At 39.3% G+C, this 18,951-nt stretch overlaps 1 protein-coding gene across 2 annotated transcripts in view; it reads right to left on the bottom strand.

The window, feature by feature from the left end:
- The window catches only part of LOC120635737 (zinc finger protein 91-like), a 55,750-nt gene that overhangs the window by 9,190 nt on the left and 27,609 nt on the right, over positions 1-18,951 (bottom strand). Inside the window, exon 2 of one of the 2 annotated variants that reach the window (XM_039906869.1) lies at positions 466-1,414. The exons of the other annotated variant lie outside the window; for it this stretch is intronic. Coding sequence (XP_039762803.1) covers positions 466-1,404 — 939 coding nt within the window. The 5' untranslated portion in view covers positions 1,405-1,414. The remainder of the gene's footprint in view (positions 1-465; positions 1,415-18,951) is intronic. 2 annotated transcript variants of the gene reach the window in all.

Here is an 18,951-nt window from a genome sequence, read left to right as displayed (position 1 = left end):
ACAAATAGTAGTTAGGTGTATAGGTATGCTATTTTAAAATTTTTATAGCGTTGTTTTCTCAATTTCAGAATTTGTGAGGTTGTGCACAAACGCTCTGAATCGTGTGCAAATAGAGCCTATATTGGTTTTGCTAAAATATAAGTGTTGTATAAAACAAGTGTTAAGCTGACAAGTAGGATTCTGGCTATAATAAGAAACTTCCTACCACTTGATTATTAGCGTTTGCCAACGCTGTTTGTGGGGACACTGATAATCATGCACGTAATGCTAGCGATACGCGTAGGTAGGTAGGTACAACATGCATAGGTAGGTAGATATAGTGAGATGATGCAAGAACGTGCGCGGTGCGAGGGGCCGAGTAGAGTGCAGTGTAGTCGTTCGGTAAAGCCGGAGTGATAAGAGCTGTGACGTCACCGACCACTGCGGCCCCCGGGCGCGGCCTCTCGCACTTACAGCGAAACTCACCGATGCAGAGTGCGAAGACTGCGAGTCTCCACTCCCTTCCTCTTCTTTCAAGATGAGAGCACTGGCGTCCATCATGTCGATACCGGCGGGCAAGTCACTTGCGCCCACCCGGTTGCGACGTCTGTTGGTACCGGTCATGCCAACGGGCGGCGTGTGGTGATTCATTTCGTGCACTGTCAAACTCTGACGTATGTCCGCCGTGAAGTTGCACATGGAGCAGTGAAAACTTCCGTTACCTCCGTGATTTTTCATATGTCGATCCAAGTTCCATTTGTAAGGCGTGCGAAAGTCGCACATAGTGCACTTTATCATCGGCATTGAGTGGTATTTGACGTGTTTCGTATATCTCGCCCGTATGTGGGTGACGTAGTTGCATTTGCTGCAGGGAAAGAAATTGCTTCTCTCCGTGGTCGACTGGTCCGCTGCTGCGTCGTTTGCGCCCGCAGATTCCGTTTCAAACGTGCGCTCGAGTGCTTCTTCATTGCAGTCCTCGACATCTATCTGCATGTCGTCGCACTCCTCCACTTCTTCGAGCAACTCTTCCATTCTCTCTGTAGGCTCCAAGGTTTCCAAATTAGCAGGTTGTGGCGTAGCCATCTCTTTAGCGGAGAAAGACTCGTGGACCATCTTTACGTGTCTCGTAAGTTTCTGTTGATGTCGCGAAGCATAAATACAATGCGGGCAGTCATAAATCTTAAGTCTTTCAAAGTGCACGTCACGCGTGTGCACGAGATAAGCGCGCGGGTTTTGCGTGTAAAACGTGCACTTCGTGCAGTTGTAATTTCTCTTTATCTTGCACTGCGGCAATTCGAAATCTTCCGCGGCGTCCGAAGAGGCCTCCGAAGATGCGTCGCCGAACAGGCGGCCTTCGAGGGGGCGCACGAGAGTCGCGACCTCGCCGAGTTGCGCGCTCTGCGGCGAGGACATCTGTTGTAGCATGCCTACTCCGCTGCAACAAAACAATGCTCGATGTCGGTTAAGCGTTCCGAGACGAGGGTCCGCGTTCCGCCGCGGTTCGGCGGAGGGTGGTGCGAGCGCGGGGCGCGGGGGCCGGGGGCAGGCGGACGCGGTGTCGTGCACCGGCGAGGAGCGCGGCGCAACAGCGGTCGCGTGTGCGGAGCGCGAGAACGTCGCCGGCAGAATGAGGCGTCAGGCGGCCGGCTGGCAGGCGAGGCGACCGGCAAGCGCCGGTGGCGGCTGGCGACCGGCGAGGGCGCGTGGGCCGCGGGACGGGCGCGGAGGGTCTGCCGACCGTCGACCGACGTGATGCTCCCATGTTTTTCGTCCTCCTCGACAACGGGCGCGGTTAGGGGAGCCGACGCAGCAGGCGACCTCCGCAGAGGCATTCCTCGCTGATAACATCAACGTATTACCTACGTATAAATACGTTGGAACCGCAACCGTAATTGCTTGAAGCATTTGCTGCTTATGATGATTTAAGTGCACGCTACAGATGCCTACCTAACTCGACTTTATAGCTCATATTTGTCGAGGTACCTACCTTTAACTTATCTACATAACTGTGCTATTCAACTTTACTGTACCCATGTGTTGCGCATCAATCAGCTGATATCACATTGTTTTACAATATTTACCTATACTACCTACCTACGTACCTACTTTTGAACCATCCATATTTTAACATGTTAAGGAGGTACTCTACGGCTTTCGGTTGTTGACCTTTATTATTGCAACGTAAAATAAATCACCCTAAAACCTAATAAACAGTAATTTAAGAAGTTAATCGGAACTCCTATTTCTTTTAGTAGCGTTGATGTCTTTTTATAGGTACCAAAAGTTTTAAATTTAAGGTAAAAAGTAAGGGGCTGCATTAATTTTATTATTAAAAACAAATAGTCAGGTTCTGCTCACCTAAGTAACAGTTTACTTATCAAAACCCCCGTATAATTTTTGACCATTAAAATACCATCAGTGCCGACCGTCTCGTTCTGCTAAGCCGATTACGATAAAACTGAGCAAAATTTTCGGATTGGGTTTATGTAACGAAAACTGAATAAGTAGTTTGCGGGAACAAACATTACAATAACGGCAATTAATTTATAACTTTCCATTATTTCAAGGCATTACTGCTTATTGGGTTACTTGTTAGCTTGTTGACCACGGATCAGGAGTTCTTCGGTTCGATTCCCAGTGCAATAGTTAAAGCCCGCTAACGCGCATTGGAACAGGGTGATGGGTGCGCCCAGCAATCGGACAAAAAACAGTCTAAGGATACTTCAATCAGTTTTCGATTGGCTACAAGGCGTTACCAAAAACACTTTGTTTGAAATAAATTATAATTTTTAATATTTATCAATGATATTCGTTTTGGGTATCTAAGTTAAAGTTCTATTTTATGTTACAGTTTTAACTACCTCTTGACTACCTCGTTGGTCTATATGCTTAGCATGGTTCCCTACGGATTACGGTCCTGGGTTCGAATCCCAGGTCGGCCCAAAAAATTATAATAATAAATAATAATAATAATATATATTTTTAATTTTTATCAATGATATTCGTTTCAATTTTTAAGTTAAAGGTGTATTTTATGTTACACCTTTAACTACCTCTTGACTACCTCGTTGGTCTATATGCTTAGCATGGTTCCCTACGGATTACGGGCCTGGGTTCGAATCCCAGGTCGGTCCAAAAAATTATAATAATAAATAATAATAATAATATATATTTTTAATTTTTATCAATGATATTCGTTTCAATTTTTAAGTTAAAGGTGTATTTTATGTTACACCTTAACTACCTCTTGACTACCTCGTTGGTCTATATGATTAGCATGTTTTACTACGTATTACGATCCTGGGTTCGAATCCTGGGTCGGCCCTAAAATTATAATAATAAATAATAATCTATACTTATAATAAAACTGAAACTGGAAGATTTCTGTACATTTAATATATTTTGAAAATTTTGACCGGGGGATGCTTTATAATCGATACTGAGTCCAAAACAGATTTTTATTTAATTTTTGTCTGTCTGTCTGTCTGTCTGTACGTCTGTCCGGGCATCACGTGAAACTACTGAACAAAATTATTAGACTGCGGATGATGATGACACCTTTTACTTGATCCGATAACTATCATCGTCACATGCAAAAAGTATGCAAAAAGTTTTAGCAATTGTTTGAAGTAGAAATACATTTATACTAGCTACTAGCTAATAAACGTAAAAATGCTAAAGGATAAAGAAATTATCGCTCCTATCTAATTCTAAACTAGCAGTCGCTCGCGCATTTGTCCTCGGTGTCATGCACAAGCGCTGACGGCAGATCACAATACACAGTTCTCGCCCCTCCACTTCCCGCGCGTGTCTGAAGCGAGTAAGGAAATATAACAGAGAAGATCAGCAACGCTCCTAAGCTTCTACTGTAATTTACTGCGATCGGCAAACCGTCTGCCAAGCATGGCGATAATGGGTAAACCGTCATCTTGGAAGGGGCCTAGTACAGCAGTGGACTGTTATAGACTTTGTATGATATTGCATGTTATTGGTTACGAAATGAACGATCTTCAAAAGGCTTATGATTTATTTGTAGGACTATAAACTCTATGCGTGGAGAGAGGGCACTCAAACATAGACCCACCATGCCATGTTCCAATGCAGGTTAGCGTGCTTTAAAGATGATTATCATTGGTTTTTGATAAAGTCCCGACGATTTAACGTGTTCTCAGAGTCTAAGATGGTAGCGCGCTAACCTGTTAGGGCTATGCCAGTTAAACATAATCCTATATTCACCTAATCGGTTTCTATGCGTTATCGTACCGGATAGCTTAATCTTTGTGGCACGTCTTTGGTGCTATAATGGTAGCTGGCCAATGCGGTCTCCCACCTGATGAGATCAGGGAAAATTATAAATTCTAAAATATACTCTGCCGGGAATTGAACCCGGGACTTATAACGTCACAGCGAGGTCATCCTGGTCGACTATTGTGGCCCGAAGAACTGTTTTATATATTTTGTATTAAATTTTTTGTAAGATCATTGTTAGTTTGTGAATAAATATAAGTCTAGACGAGCCTATTTTACTGCTGTCATTTCAATATTTCGTAAAATGGTATCGAATGTTTATAAAAAAAAATGACGAGGGCACGCTTGTACAATCCAAGAGATTCCGATGACATTTACTAATAACTGCCTACTGAGATCTGTTTCACTAAGTATGTCTTACAACCTTTGTATATTGTAAGAAAGAGTGTTCAGTGTACGTAAACACCTATGCAAGTGTCTCTCTTTGACCGCATCACTTAGCATAATTATATTGATAATTACGAACTGGATGTTTAAAACTAATGCAATAAAATTTTAATTTGCCTTCAACCCTGTCCGTAGTTGTTCCCAACCGTGCGTAGAAAAAAGAAATTATATATATTATATATAGAGTCACCGATGAACTCGACATGTTCGTGACGTATTGCGCCAGGCTAGGGATGCGTAACTTGTAAATATAGCGGCCTGTGTATATGTATACGGATATACTTAATATATTGTATATACTCGACTGTATTATGTTGTGTTACATTATGGGATGGAGAACGATTTGGCGTCACCAACATTCTGTCATACGAGTAGCAGAAAGTAATATTAGTTATATTGACGACTTGAAAAGTTTATTTTGTGTATACCGTGGATTGTTTTAAATGTATTTTTATTGCTAGATTATATTTGAATTGATTATTTGTAAAATCACTGGTAAGAAAAATAGTGAGTATCATCTTAATATACTTTACACTTATAGTATGTAATTGTTTCAAGTAGAAAAATAAATTACATAAATAAAAGCAGTGGCGTGAAAAAAATATTTACCTCGTGTAAATATCAATAGCAAAAAAATTTTAAATCACACCGTCGCATAATACATAGGATCCAGTCTTGTTGCTCCGTCGTACTAATAGGATCTAATTATTAAAGAAAAATAAATGACATAAAAAACACAGGTATCACAATGTTTTGAGTTTTCACTTATGTCGTCGCTCCTTAACTTTTCTGTCTTTTTTAATTAAATTTAAAAGTATTTATATACTCCCATGCATTTCAACGTCATTTGGAAAGAAGGCTCTTGAAGTTAAACCATAAAAAATCCCTAAAGCTATCTATAATCACTTTTCTACATAGGAAAGTTATTATAGTTTAAAGTAGATATAAAAGCGGAAACGTGCACTTCATACGTGCACAAAAGCATTGCCTACTAAATAAAAATATTAAACTAATTTAAATATTGTTTCTATTTAATTAATGCGTTCGTCAAATGACCGGACTCGATTTGATTATACGACGTTGCAATTTTTTTTTGCAACAGTGAGCGATCGATTTATATAAAAAAATATAAACATATAAATAATATATATAAAATATATATTAATATATATATATATTATTATTATATATATTATTTAATATTTTATATAAAATATAAAAATATAATTTATATATTTATATAATATTAATCGAGTCCGGTCATTTGACGTTCATAAATCAAAACTTTAGAATGTTGGGAAAACTTTTAATTATTGTAGATCAGCGCCGCGCAAAAGTATCGCGTCGTTTATTTGTTTTCGCAACTTCCAATGCTATTATCATGTGTAACTCTAGAGTTAAAGTGAGTGTAGTTCTGTCGTTGTAAATGTCATATTCAAATCCCTAGATACAACGGCATTTTGGTACATTGTGCTGTTTTGGCACTACGGAAAGCCATAAATCAAAAGAAGAAGAAGAACGGCATTTTGAGGTTTTAATAAAAAAAAGAAAAAAATTACCTTAAAATAAAATGTTCTTTCTTTATAGTTTTTATATTGACCAGAACATATAGTATGTTAGCTATTTGCTTAACTTATAAGTCATATCCTGAACTTTTGTGAAAGTTTATAATTTTTTTCTTAACATTATACAGCCAATATTTTATGTAGAGTTGATTTAATACAGTCAGTTTATTTAATTAGTGTGTATGGCCAGGGCGGTTCTAATTAAGTAACAAAAAGATAAATAATGTATTTGAAGTCAAAAGTAAAAGCTTGGTATTCAGAAATGGCAACTACTAGAACTACAATTATTTTTGTTTGTATTTTCTATTGAAGTCGTTGGTATTTTTTTATTTTCGTGCAATTACGTATTACTTCTTCTTCTATAATTATCTATGGATACGTAGTATAGCTTTAAATGTATCATTGTATCTATGTGATAAAATAATATGATGCAGTGAAAGATGGAATTTTAGTTTCCTGTAAGGTTTATAGGTATAAATTATCAAAATAAGGAACCTTTAAAACTTTTTTATTAGTTTACTAGGATTACTGTTTACCTTAAATAGTCAAATTTGGTGCCCGCATTAACTCTTACTAAATACTCGTAGTAATAGTAAATACTCGGTGACCTTGATACGCGTAATAATATAAAAGCACGTAAGTCACAAATTGAAATAATATTGTTCTTACATTGGTTATGATTTTGTATAGGTTAATAACGGAATATTAACATTGTACTAAAGTAGTTTCAGTAGTTTATTCACAAAGGTTAGGTTAGGTTAGGTTAGGGCTTAGGGCAGGTATACTCAAGCAACTGATTGGAAAAACTAAAAATGTACTTAGAGTGCGCGTTGCTAAAACACTCGAAGTTTATCCAAGTTTATCCATAAAGGTTATTTTTCTTGGTAGTTACGCAAGCAAGTGGATGGCAATACTTAAAATCGAGTGCGCGTTGCCTAAAGCACTCGCAGTTTAAACTCGAAGCAGCTGGCGGACGTCCTGGTGAGACCGGCACCGGGCGCGCGAGGGGCGAGGGGAACGGGACGGGGCGTCAACAGACAACTTGACAAGTCAGCGGCAGGAAACGGCCGGAGAAGGCATCCCAGCCCGAGCACAATGAGCGACGGCGCGCCAGGGGGAGCCTTGGCAATCGATATGGCGTCGCTAAGGTCCGTTGGCCGCTGTGAGCGGTTTGGAGCGCTGCAGAGGCGGATGCCCCCGCCGCGCGCGCCCCGCACCCCGCGCTCACCACACCTGCTGTGTATTTATAGAGCGGTACAGCCGTTGCCCGGGGATGCAAGGATGGCGACGATACCACGGACTCCAGCGTATACGTTTTATAAGATTGCAGTGTTCGCAATGCGGGTGACATCCGTGTGCTGTTCGCCTGTTTGCAACAATAAATGTAAAAATAGCACGGCCACTTAACATTATTTAACGTTGACGACTACGAGGAGTTACAAATATGTCCAATAAAAAGGCCAGTAAGTCACTGACGAGTACAAAGATACATAGATAGATAAAGTTTTATTGCCTAGTTAACAGGGGAAACGATTAAACAAAAACAAGAAAAAAAAAATATAAACAAACGTAAAACATACCGCGAAGTTCTTAGATAGGTATGTCAAGGACTGGCAGGTATATACAACAGTTATGTAAGTACGACAATAATGTTGGCAAGATAGAAAAGCACATTTTATGTCATAGACCAGTTTGAATGATAACGGCCAATGTTTTAATGTTTTCATATTACCAATTTATTTTTATATTTCATCTGAAAGCTTATGATGTAAAGCGTAAACATAAAAACCATATTACATAATGTCTCGTGTCCAAGTCTTAATTGTTGACTAGTTGATACACGCGGCTTGGTCCGCATTGTTTCTAATTTCCTGTTTCTTGTGATATAACTATAGTAGGTATACTTTGCAATCATCTTCCGTAACTGACTTATAACTTTTCGTCGATCTGGCTAGCGCAACGTTAACCGCTGTGAATTTAAGTAGGCGGTCCCGGGTTCGGTTCCCGGCAAGGGCAATTTGGGGATTGTGCGACTGTGCGATTTCGTTTAGAAACCGGTTAGGGGGTACGACTACCAGTACCATACTGCCTAAAAGGTTACCCGCTACCATATTAGACAGCTTCATCACTTACTTAGGTGAGATTGCAGTCAAGGACTAACTTGTAGTGGAACCAATAAAACTTGAAAACTTTTAATGTCTTATGCCCTACAACAGAGACCTCAAGGATTGAGAATTAACCCACCACTCTGCTCCAATGCCGGTTGAAGGTTTAACGAGTACTGTCACATGTAACTTATAATATGTAGCCGGTATTGTCGGCTTAATGTCCTCTCAGAGGCACGGGGTGGATAACGCCGGCGACCTACTGAGAATTCCTTGATAGCGAAACCCAACATACATAATGAAATGAAATTACACGTAATTGTACATAAAAAAATTACAAAACAGCAATAAAAATAAACAAATATTAGGCAGGTAAAATATACGCCCTTATCGCTAACAAGCGTTTTCTATCAGCCAACCTAACATGACCAGTTATATATTGCAATACAGGGTAAGGTTTTACGCGAAAATATAATACATATTATGTAACCTATAATAAATACATAATGATGTAGTGCCATACTGCGCTACTTAAATATAATAAAAGCTCGCATTCCTTTCACTCTCGTCTCTTTCAAGTTCGACCACCCTATGGCGACCATCAGGCATAACGTTTCATTTGGACTTATAGATACTCTTGCTTTCATTTTCGAGACGTGTTTACTCATAAAACTAAAATGTAGAGCTCGAATTTACTCATGGCCTTCACACACCATCTCTACAATCAACTCTACTCAATCTCTCAACTCTACTCAAATTAAAGCTTTAAAAATGAATTTCAGGTTGCTGTGAAGCTAAATGTGGTTAATTCCGAAAGTTGTACTTCGTTTTTGTACCTAAATTGAAGAAACACTACTATTTATTTGAAAAAATAAAAAACATTAATTTTGACAGTCAATTTAAATAAAATTTTAATCAAACAAACTTTTGCTTTTTTCTTACAAATGATAAGTAAAACTAAATTTAATTTCCATTAAATTGTCAATTTTTACGAACACTGCTTCAGTAGCAACTTTTTTCAGAAAATAATTCGGCCGAATCATTCGGTTCGGTATATTTTGAACCCAATATTAGGCCGAACATTCGTATTCGGTTGAACCTACATTCGGCGTATCTCTAGTTTTTTCCATTGTGGTAATTCAGGCCATACACACCAAAACTTCCATCCGAACGACGTTGTGAGCAACAGTTATTCATAAATGTATTGCTTATTTCATTGTGTGCTTTGTCCGTCATTCCGATTAATCTGAATTCCGCGTACTAAGTGGACTTTGTCCCGATTTAAAGGAGTTTGGTAGAGACGAACTCTCAATAACATGTCAGTCGCATGAAGTCACGTTGGAGGATAATGAAAGGTTTCCCGCCTGCATAATATATTATTATGTAACGCGAGTGTTATACAAAGAGGATGTAGACGTTTTTTACGAGTTTATTACTTAGCCTGCCATGTAACTGTGTATGTATCGGAGCAGCGTGGTGAGTCTATCCTCTAAAACCATATCCAGGGCCAGTAGTGGAACAATAACACAATGTGAATGATGATTTATTTACCACAGTGTAGCTTCGTTAAAACAAGAACTAAAGCATTGGTAATAAATATCCTCTTTTTATGTGTATTATTTGTAAATACATGAAACTTCGTGAACACGAGAAGCTTTTAATTGCAGTAACATCATCATCATCATATCAACTCATCTCACGCCACCGAAGGTAAAATCGAGCTTCTACCCACTGGGCTATCACCGCTTCCCAAACAAGAAACATAGTATGTACATAGAAAGTAGATAGTTGGAAAAAGTAAAATAAGTTTGGTGCCAAAACATTGTACTGGCTACTGCTTTAGCAGAAAATCTCAGACTATTCTTGCAGATACTGGCGCCGATTTGGCTACAATAAAAAGACACCGCGGCGGCGGCGGGGGAAATCATCCGCAGTCGCAGAGAGTTACATAGAGGATTCAATTCACAGCCACTTTGAATCCCCAAATAGCTTCTGATTTCTCTTCATCAAGATATTACATCCATATAATCTTGATTTTTATGCAAGTAGGTATTATACCCACAAACACCAAGTGCGTCTTGCACTTACAACGTGTCTGTGTGTGCGTTTGTGTGTGTGCGCGTCTGTGTGCGCGCGTGTTTGTGTGTGTGTTTGAGGCATCGTATGTCAAGAGCGGATAAACCAATTTTGTTATTGTTTTTTTGTTTCAAAGGCGAATTCGTTATTGTTTTTCTTGTTATTGTTTTTTTGTTTCAAAGAAAACTCACCCGACTGGTGAGTTTTCTTAGCGACGCGCCGCCACAAAATTCAATATGTTTTCGCGGATTATATATTTGAATTGCAACTCCCCCAATATGGGTATCAAATGCTTTGGGCTTGACTAGCAGAATAATTAACCTACTACCTACACTATCGTTACAGTTGGGGGTTTTGTAATTTTTTTTTGTTAAATTTAAACTCATGCCTTTATCTTTGTCGTATGTATAGGTTATACATACGACATGAAGCACGCGGGCGAAACTTTGAAATCGTCACTAAGTCTTCATGCTCATTAGTAATCGGTTAAACAATGTATCTACTTTTTTTTTTCGATAGTCATATTTGATGGACGCCGATGAGACAACAGAGCAACACTTCGCAGGGCATGCAAGGAACAAGTCCTGCAACTCCACCACCAACTTGAGGCGTAGGTGTTAATCCTCATGTGCCCGTTATTACTCCGGAACCCAGACCGGTAGCAGACAGGAACACAACATTGCAACAATGCTGCAAAGGCTGCAGAAATAAGCATGTCAAAAAAACTCTACTACTACCTACTGAAAAAGATAAGATTAGAATTTATGAGTTTGTCTAAAAATAAATACCCTATCACCCGTGAAGGTGTGCTTATTGATGTGGGCGGTGTGAAAGAAGATTTCACGCAGCACATTGCACAGGTCAACGTATTGACGTTTATATTATTTGCACAGGGATAAGTTACGAGTCGTTTTGTGCCATAGACATTTTATAACATTAAAAGATCAGTTCTTGTGAAATAGACCCTGTTATTCCCTTAACATGCACAAATTGCTTGGCATGCATAAATGGATTCTGATAAAATTTCGTATTGGGCTATCTTATGACTCTTGATTTATACAGGTTACTATCCCAAAAACCCTATTATATGAAAACTTACTATCCCAAAAACCCTATTATATGAAAACAAAAGAAACCTTTTTGGTTTGCACTTCTTGCAATTTATATACTATTTATGATATAACAACTTTTAGTATAATATTAATTTATTTTATCAGACTGCGACAAAGCAAAAACGTAGTAATTTTGGTCGGTATGTATAGGTCTTGGTTTGGTCTCTCTGAACTTCTGAACTTCTCATGAAAATGCTCAAATGTGGTATTGATTGATTGACCGCAGGCTAGTTATACGCTATGTGCTATCATATTACATTGAATATGGCTTAGAGGCAAGTCATGAACTAAAAAAATAAATAATTTTGCTGTATTTAGGTATCATAAGAAATAACTCATGTCAACGATAAACTCTACTTCTTCTAAAACCTTTGTACCTTCTTTGTATTTCAACTCTAATTAATTATTATTGTGTGATTTTTTTTATCTATTAAGTATTATACACGGTTATTAAGGGGCCCCCTCCAAAGGTAATAACATCTCACTGTGTCATACCTACTTACTAGATATGTGTGTAAATGTTCTTGTAGGAGGTTGAGTCGGCACAGGCATTCCAAGCATGACTAACCATGGGCACAAATAAGTAAAACTAGTGTGACGAAGCGCTTGCCTCGCCGCGGCCTCGACGTTACCACTTCTTGCATCAAACCAGTTCTTATTTAATTTACAGAATCATTGCGGAGCGTGGCGGGCAGGTATGCAATGTGTTTCTTTTGCTCCAAGGAAAAGTACTTCAACAAACAACATCTTCGTTTAGCAGTTCAAACTACAAAAGCGTCATTGACCAGTTAGTCGGTGCTGTAGATAATGTATTACGGAGCGTGTGCGCAAGAATTATTCGATCTTGTTCACCATTTGACCATCGCACTGCAAGCATCCGGGCGGGTTAGTTCATAAATGCGCAAAAAACGTTTGCATCTACTTTACGCATGGCTGGGGTCCGGGATGCCCTTTGAGTTCTGCGTTTCCTGGCTCTTACAACCTGGGTACATTTATATTTTTCATTTCACTACATATTCACCCTGCAATTTACGTGGTGGTAAATGATGAAGCAGTCAAAGATGATAGCGGGCTAATCTGTTGGGGGAATGGCATTTATATAATTGCACGAAGCATGGAACCTATACCGCGTAAATTGTCGTCATTCATCGCGCTCTTGGACAGCAATGCTCATTGGGATCTATTCCATGACGGGTGGACAGTATTAAATAAATAAATATACTACGACAATACACACATCGCCATCTAGCCCCAAAGTAAGCGTAGCTTGTGTTATGGGAACTAACATGACTGATGAATATTTTTATGAATAATATACATAAATACTTATAATATACAGATAAACACCCAGACACTGAAAAACAATCATGTTCATCACAGACATGTTCGAGTTGTGGGAACCGAACCCACGGCCATGGACTCAGAAAGCAGGGTCGCTGCCCACTGCGCCAGTCGGCCGTCAAGTATTGTTCCGTGAATTGTTGAGGTGCTTTGAGAATAATGAATGACCTTTATTTAAATTTTCGCAGTGTACCACTATAGTACACTATATTAATATCATGTATTTTATTATGTTTAATGTCATATTTTATTCATTTGTGTTACACTTAGTTATCCATAAATTGTGTAGTTACATCTAGTTAGTGTAAACCCTGACGTAGGTAAAAACAAAATTAAATAATGCCATAGTTACAATCGGTAAGTACGCGGCGTCGTACATTATACATATGCCCTCTTTATGGTGGTGAATGGAAAACTAACGCCTATATGTATAGACCGCGCAACACTTGGCCGGGCCTGCAAGGAACACGTCCTGCAAATTGCCTCCCTGTGTCCATCAACCCGAGGTGTAAAGCCTTATGTGCTGTAATTACATCGACAACCACGCCCTTCAGACCGGAACACATCCATGCTGCTTGACGGCAGAAATAAGCATGCATGTGTACTATACGTTATGTACGAACGTCTCTCCTTATATTTCGATATCATTAGCAGAGGCGTGCGCTTCATACATGCACAAAAGCACTGCCTACCCTAAAATTTATATATAGCTCGTATAGGAGGAGGATTTTTGGAATTTTATGCATTTTTCTTTCTGTATGCATAACCTGGTAACAAACCAGTGCACGCCACTAATCATAAGGTACCTACCCACCTACCTAATTATATCGTACCTATGAATACCTAATCAATTTTCTACGTTAACCGTTACTACTTATATTTAGATATCATTAGCAGTGGCGTGCGCTTCATACATGCACAAAAGCACTGCCTACCCTTAAATTTATATATAGCTCGTATAGGAGGAGGATTTTTGCCATATCATGCATTTTTCCTTCTGTATGCATACCCTGGTAAGAAACCACTGTACGCCACTAATCTTAAGGTACCTACCCACCTACCTAATTATATAGTACCTATGAATACCTAATCAATTTTCTACGTCAACCGTTAAATTTCTAAGGTAACTCCGAATGATTAGGCCGCAGTTAGAAGAGGCAAAAATTTAAGTGCAACTGATTTGCGGCAGCCTTTTGTTCGCCACGTTTACTCGTGCGATAGTGCTAAATGTGAATTCTTATAGTAGTTACGCAACAACATTTAAATTATTGGGATTCGTCTAAATCAGCGATTGGAGTTTTCCAATGATTTTAAACGTTGTTGCGTTGATAATATTAGAATGATAGAGAACACGACGTCCAATATAATTCTTAAGGAAGATTGACGTCAGGAAGACGGTCAGCCGTATAAAATATGGCAAAACGAAAACCATAAAATTTGAAAAGATACGAGTTATGTGTGCTCATGCCAATCCCAAACAACGTGGCATAGGGATTAACAAAGAAGAAGAGTGAACACTGCTACAAAGCGGCTGCAATGCCGTGCAGCGGCCGCACGATCACGTAATGTAAACGCAGCCTTATGTTGCGCCTCAGATAAGAAAAGAAGTTTAATTTTACCTTTACATAAAAAGTTGAAAATATTTAAGTGTAGCTACGATGGCCTTAGCTGACTGATTTTAGACGTACATGGCAAAACGTTTGCTTTATGGAGCTGACGGAATAAACTCGTTGAGAGCAAAACAGGAAAGAGATTAAAAGTTATCTATCCGCTAATAATAGGTAGGTATAATGCTCTGTGGCATGTTAAGCGACATTACGGATTTTGCGACGCAAATAATTTGCGCGCCAATTGACCTTTCGTCGGGCGATGTCGTCGGAGTGGCGGTGCGGCGGGCGCGGTCGCAGCTTCGCCAACACAATCTATATATAGCGCGGCAGCAGTCGACAACATACCTAACAGCCGCTAGGGGCCGACTATGTAGGCAGTTTCCTTTATCACCCACCCGACAGCCTCTGCCTGGCGAATACGAAAGCCTAGCTAGAACCACCGCTGTGGAGATGAATTGGACGGGTAGCCGACCCACACTCCACCCGCTCTGGATCGATATCGTACAGATGGTCGCCACAAGAACATCCTACGAAAGACGACATGTAACTACCTACATACCTCAGTGTTAACGGGTGCACCATTACATTTGTCTTTGTGTAAGTAGGCAGGTGGGTATTACATAATTACCTTTACTACCTGCATATGTATTACAAACGTATAGACGATGAACTAATATGAGGTGGGTATCTACCTACATAGTTATAGATTGGTTATCAAATGATAGATATTACATTAATTAGTCAATTTGAATGAATTAACAAATTGTGTAAATTACAAATCGAAGAGACACCTATACGATTTAACAAAGACGTCCGTAGTGTAACGATGTTCACGTGATGAGCGTTGTTCACGAGCATATCACCGGTCGGACGGGTAATTACCATAACCTTGAAGAAGGCGGCTGCTAAGCGACGCGAACGTAAAGGACAATGAAAGGAGTGCAGTCGTCGACGGCGATCGTAGCAACAGCGCGGTCGAAAGGAATTCGTACCAGCAGTGGCGTGCAGCGTGCTCGTTTAAAGATGGCCACGATAAGGCGCGGTGACGTTCCTCGGGCGCGGGCGTCGTCGTGTCGGACTCGGAGGCGTGCGTGTGTGCGTGCTCGCGTCTGTGTGCGGACGCCGTCCCTGGCGCTCCCGTCCTCCGCCCCCCGCGCCCCCGCACGTTCCGCAACATGTGCGAGAGACGTCGGCTGTGCCCAACTCACAGCGGAATCAACATGCGCCACCCAACTCATGTCCCTCCCGAGCAAACCAGATAATGCGTTATCAATCCAGCAGATAGCAGAGGTGCTGTTAACTCGTTTAGGTGTCATGGACGCTCCGCATTGACCGATCGACGCGTGCATGAGCGCAGTCACGCCGCCTTGTTTGTTAGCCACTTCTGTGATTTACATTATGAGTCAATATTGTAGCTAGAAAACAACAAGCAACTGTAACGTCGCTCGAAATTGATTTACTTTTTACGTATAACCGCGGTGCGCAATTCCTACATAGTTTTTTATGTTAACACGCTCACGACTAAAATGTGGAGTGGGTACTCGGCAACCTTTTATACAATGGTTAGCAGTCTTAAGGTGAAGCAGGGACTTTAGTATCGTCGAATAACGAATCGTAGGTAGGCAGATCTATGTATTTAGGGTATATTGTGGTTTCTATCACATGAAAACGAACTCTACCGTCGGTACTAGAGATTGCAACAAATATTGGTTTTTTAAAGGATTGTTACAAACTATCTAATGTGTTGAGAATCCTTACGACATTACCCTTGCCAGTCGACATTACCGAAAACCTAAGACTGCGCCAGAAAGGTGGCAAAGGCTATGGCGATGGAAAATAAGCGAAATATATGTCGTAAAAATTTGTCTTATAGTATATTGTAAAATGACGTTAACATGACGCACCAATAACTTCAAGTAGCCTACGAACTTAAAATAAAAACTACAGAAAGCTATACATCCCTGGCACATAATAGGTAGGTACAAAAAAAGTTATATTATGATTTGGTTTTAACTTCGGGACTTCCTCCGGGAGGATGTTGAGTAAGGTCGTTTAAACTTGGCCCTAAATTCTCTGAATTATTTTTCACTCAATTCTATAAGTAAAATAATAAAATTTTAGCAATTGATAAAACTAAATGTTTACAAAAACCCAACGATGATAACAGACTTTACCATTTTATCTTAAAACACATCCTCTAAGATTAAATCAATATTCCCAGATACTTCGGCTTTAAGAAGTCGAAAAAGTGGCTATAATCTGCAGTCCGTCTTGATTATACAGAATCGGGAACATGGAACCCTATTCTTACAGTCAAAGAATTAAGAACATACAGAAACCGTGTACACGAGTAATATTGAAGCATTAAAAACCACCTGTGTTTCTCGAACAATCTATTTAGCAATTGACAGTAATAATTTTACCTCTAATTTTTTAGGTCCATAAATTACGTGAGGTGTTTTTTTTAAATTTTCTGTTTCTCCCTCCCTCACTGGTGAGATGTCGTGAGATATTATTAAACCCCCTCCCCCCTCCCCCAATCTGACGTGAGATTTTTCAAAATGTGGGTTTCTTACGTAAACGTGTTGGATTGTTATCGTAAAAAGAAAAAAACAAATGGTATAAAACAAATATGGTGGTTTGACAGTCAGTAGATGTATAACGTCGAAGTATAAGAAATTATTTTCTTTTTAACGAATTAGTGAATTATCTTAAAAGTATTACGATTGCTTTTAAAATCTTAAGCATATAGAACCGAGATTAAATAGACCAAAATAGTAAAATTTTTTTTTTGTTTAAATCAGAAAAAATAATCCGTGACAGTTGCTTTTTTGGACACAAGGCGCTGCATACAATAGTGGGTGACTGAGAATTCCGTATTTTCTTAATTCAATCCTTAAAGTGTCACGAGGAATGAGGTTTACTCAATGTATTAAAGGGGATGTTTTATGAATGTATTAAATCCCTATACGGTAACCTAACTAATATTATAAATTAAAAGTGTATTTGTTTGTTTGTTTTTTTTCACACGCTAACTATGCAACGGCTTCCACGGGTTTAAAAAAAAAACCCGTAGTAAATGCGGGCAACAGCTAGTACTCATATATAGCAAAGTATACCTACGTATAAATACAAACAAAACTTAAGCTTTACGTTTTTTTTTGTTATTTAATTTCTTAAAAGGAACACAACTCCGAGGTGAGTGCCAGGAAGATATAGATATTACCGAAAGTTAAGTCGAATTAATACCGGCTTTTTATATCACCTATTACATAAGTACCTATATATTTTAAACCTGGCTTTATTGTACCGTGTACTGACCCACGTTATGTTCATGTTTCGTGTTTCACAGGAAAATTTTCAATTACATACGTCGAACTCTAGAAGTCTGGGAAAAGGGGAGTTCGGTGGTGTAAGAAATACGAAGCCGTTGAAGTTAACCTATCTAACGTTAACGCAGCAAATTATCAGGGTCGTCCGACATCGTCTTTGTTGACTCGTGGTAGCAAGGCCTACGCGTATAATATCGGTAAGTTTCTAACTATCTATGTGACGATACGTACCACTTGTATATAATAATCGCGTTAGGTGTTAAGGGAGGCTTCGGAGACAAGGATGTGCCGCCAAGTGAATTAGCGTTCCGGTACGATAAATCTGACTAAGGATAGAATTAATATAACAGTCATACTTTCAATAGGCCCGCTAACATCTTAAAATCATCACTTACCACCCGATGAGATTACCGCGAATTTTTCTTTGGCCGTGGCTAGTTATAACCCTACCGACAAACACTTAGCAGCGATTTAGCGTTTCGGTACGATGTCGCGTAAAAACAGATTAGGAGTATGGGTTTAATACAACTGCCATACTCCCTAACAGGTTAGCTCGCTATCATCTCATCATAAATAACCACCCGGTGAGATTGCAGTCAAGGGCTAACTTGTTGTGGAATAAAAAAAAACTTGTAGTACAAAATCTAATAAATAAAAAAAAAATACTACGTATTACATCATTAAAGTCCCCCATACATGGGACAATCCTTTGCCTTGTGATTGATTACTTGTGTATGTAAAATTACCTAAATCCAAGGCACCTCGGAGATTGCAATTGCAATCTGGTACGTTTCCACTTGCGAGTACACTCGCGTAAGTCGTACAAACTCTACCGGACTACCCACATCGCAAGCTACTGGGACAATGCAAACGAGCAAGCAAGAGGTTCTTATCATAATCATTAATTTTTTTTTCTCGCTTGTGTATGTTTCATTGTTTGCACTCCCTCTTTTATGTTTACTATTATTACTTTCACCAAGGGTTGCCTGTAAGATAATCGAAGTTGCTTTTGCAATAAGGCCGCCTTTGCACGCAATTGTATTTAACTTTTTTATTATTATTTTTTTTAATTGTTTTTTTAATTTTACTTTTTTTTTGTTTTCTTGTGTGTTTCGTGTTAGTTTGTGCAATAAAGT

This window comes from Pararge aegeria, chromosome 3 (assembly GCF_905163445.1).
Source record: "Pararge aegeria chromosome 3, ilParAegt1.1, whole genome shotgun sequence".
Lineage (NCBI taxonomy): Eukaryota > Metazoa > Arthropoda > Insecta > Lepidoptera > Nymphalidae > Pararge > Pararge aegeria.
This window is presented reverse-complemented; position numbering and strand designations above follow the sequence as displayed.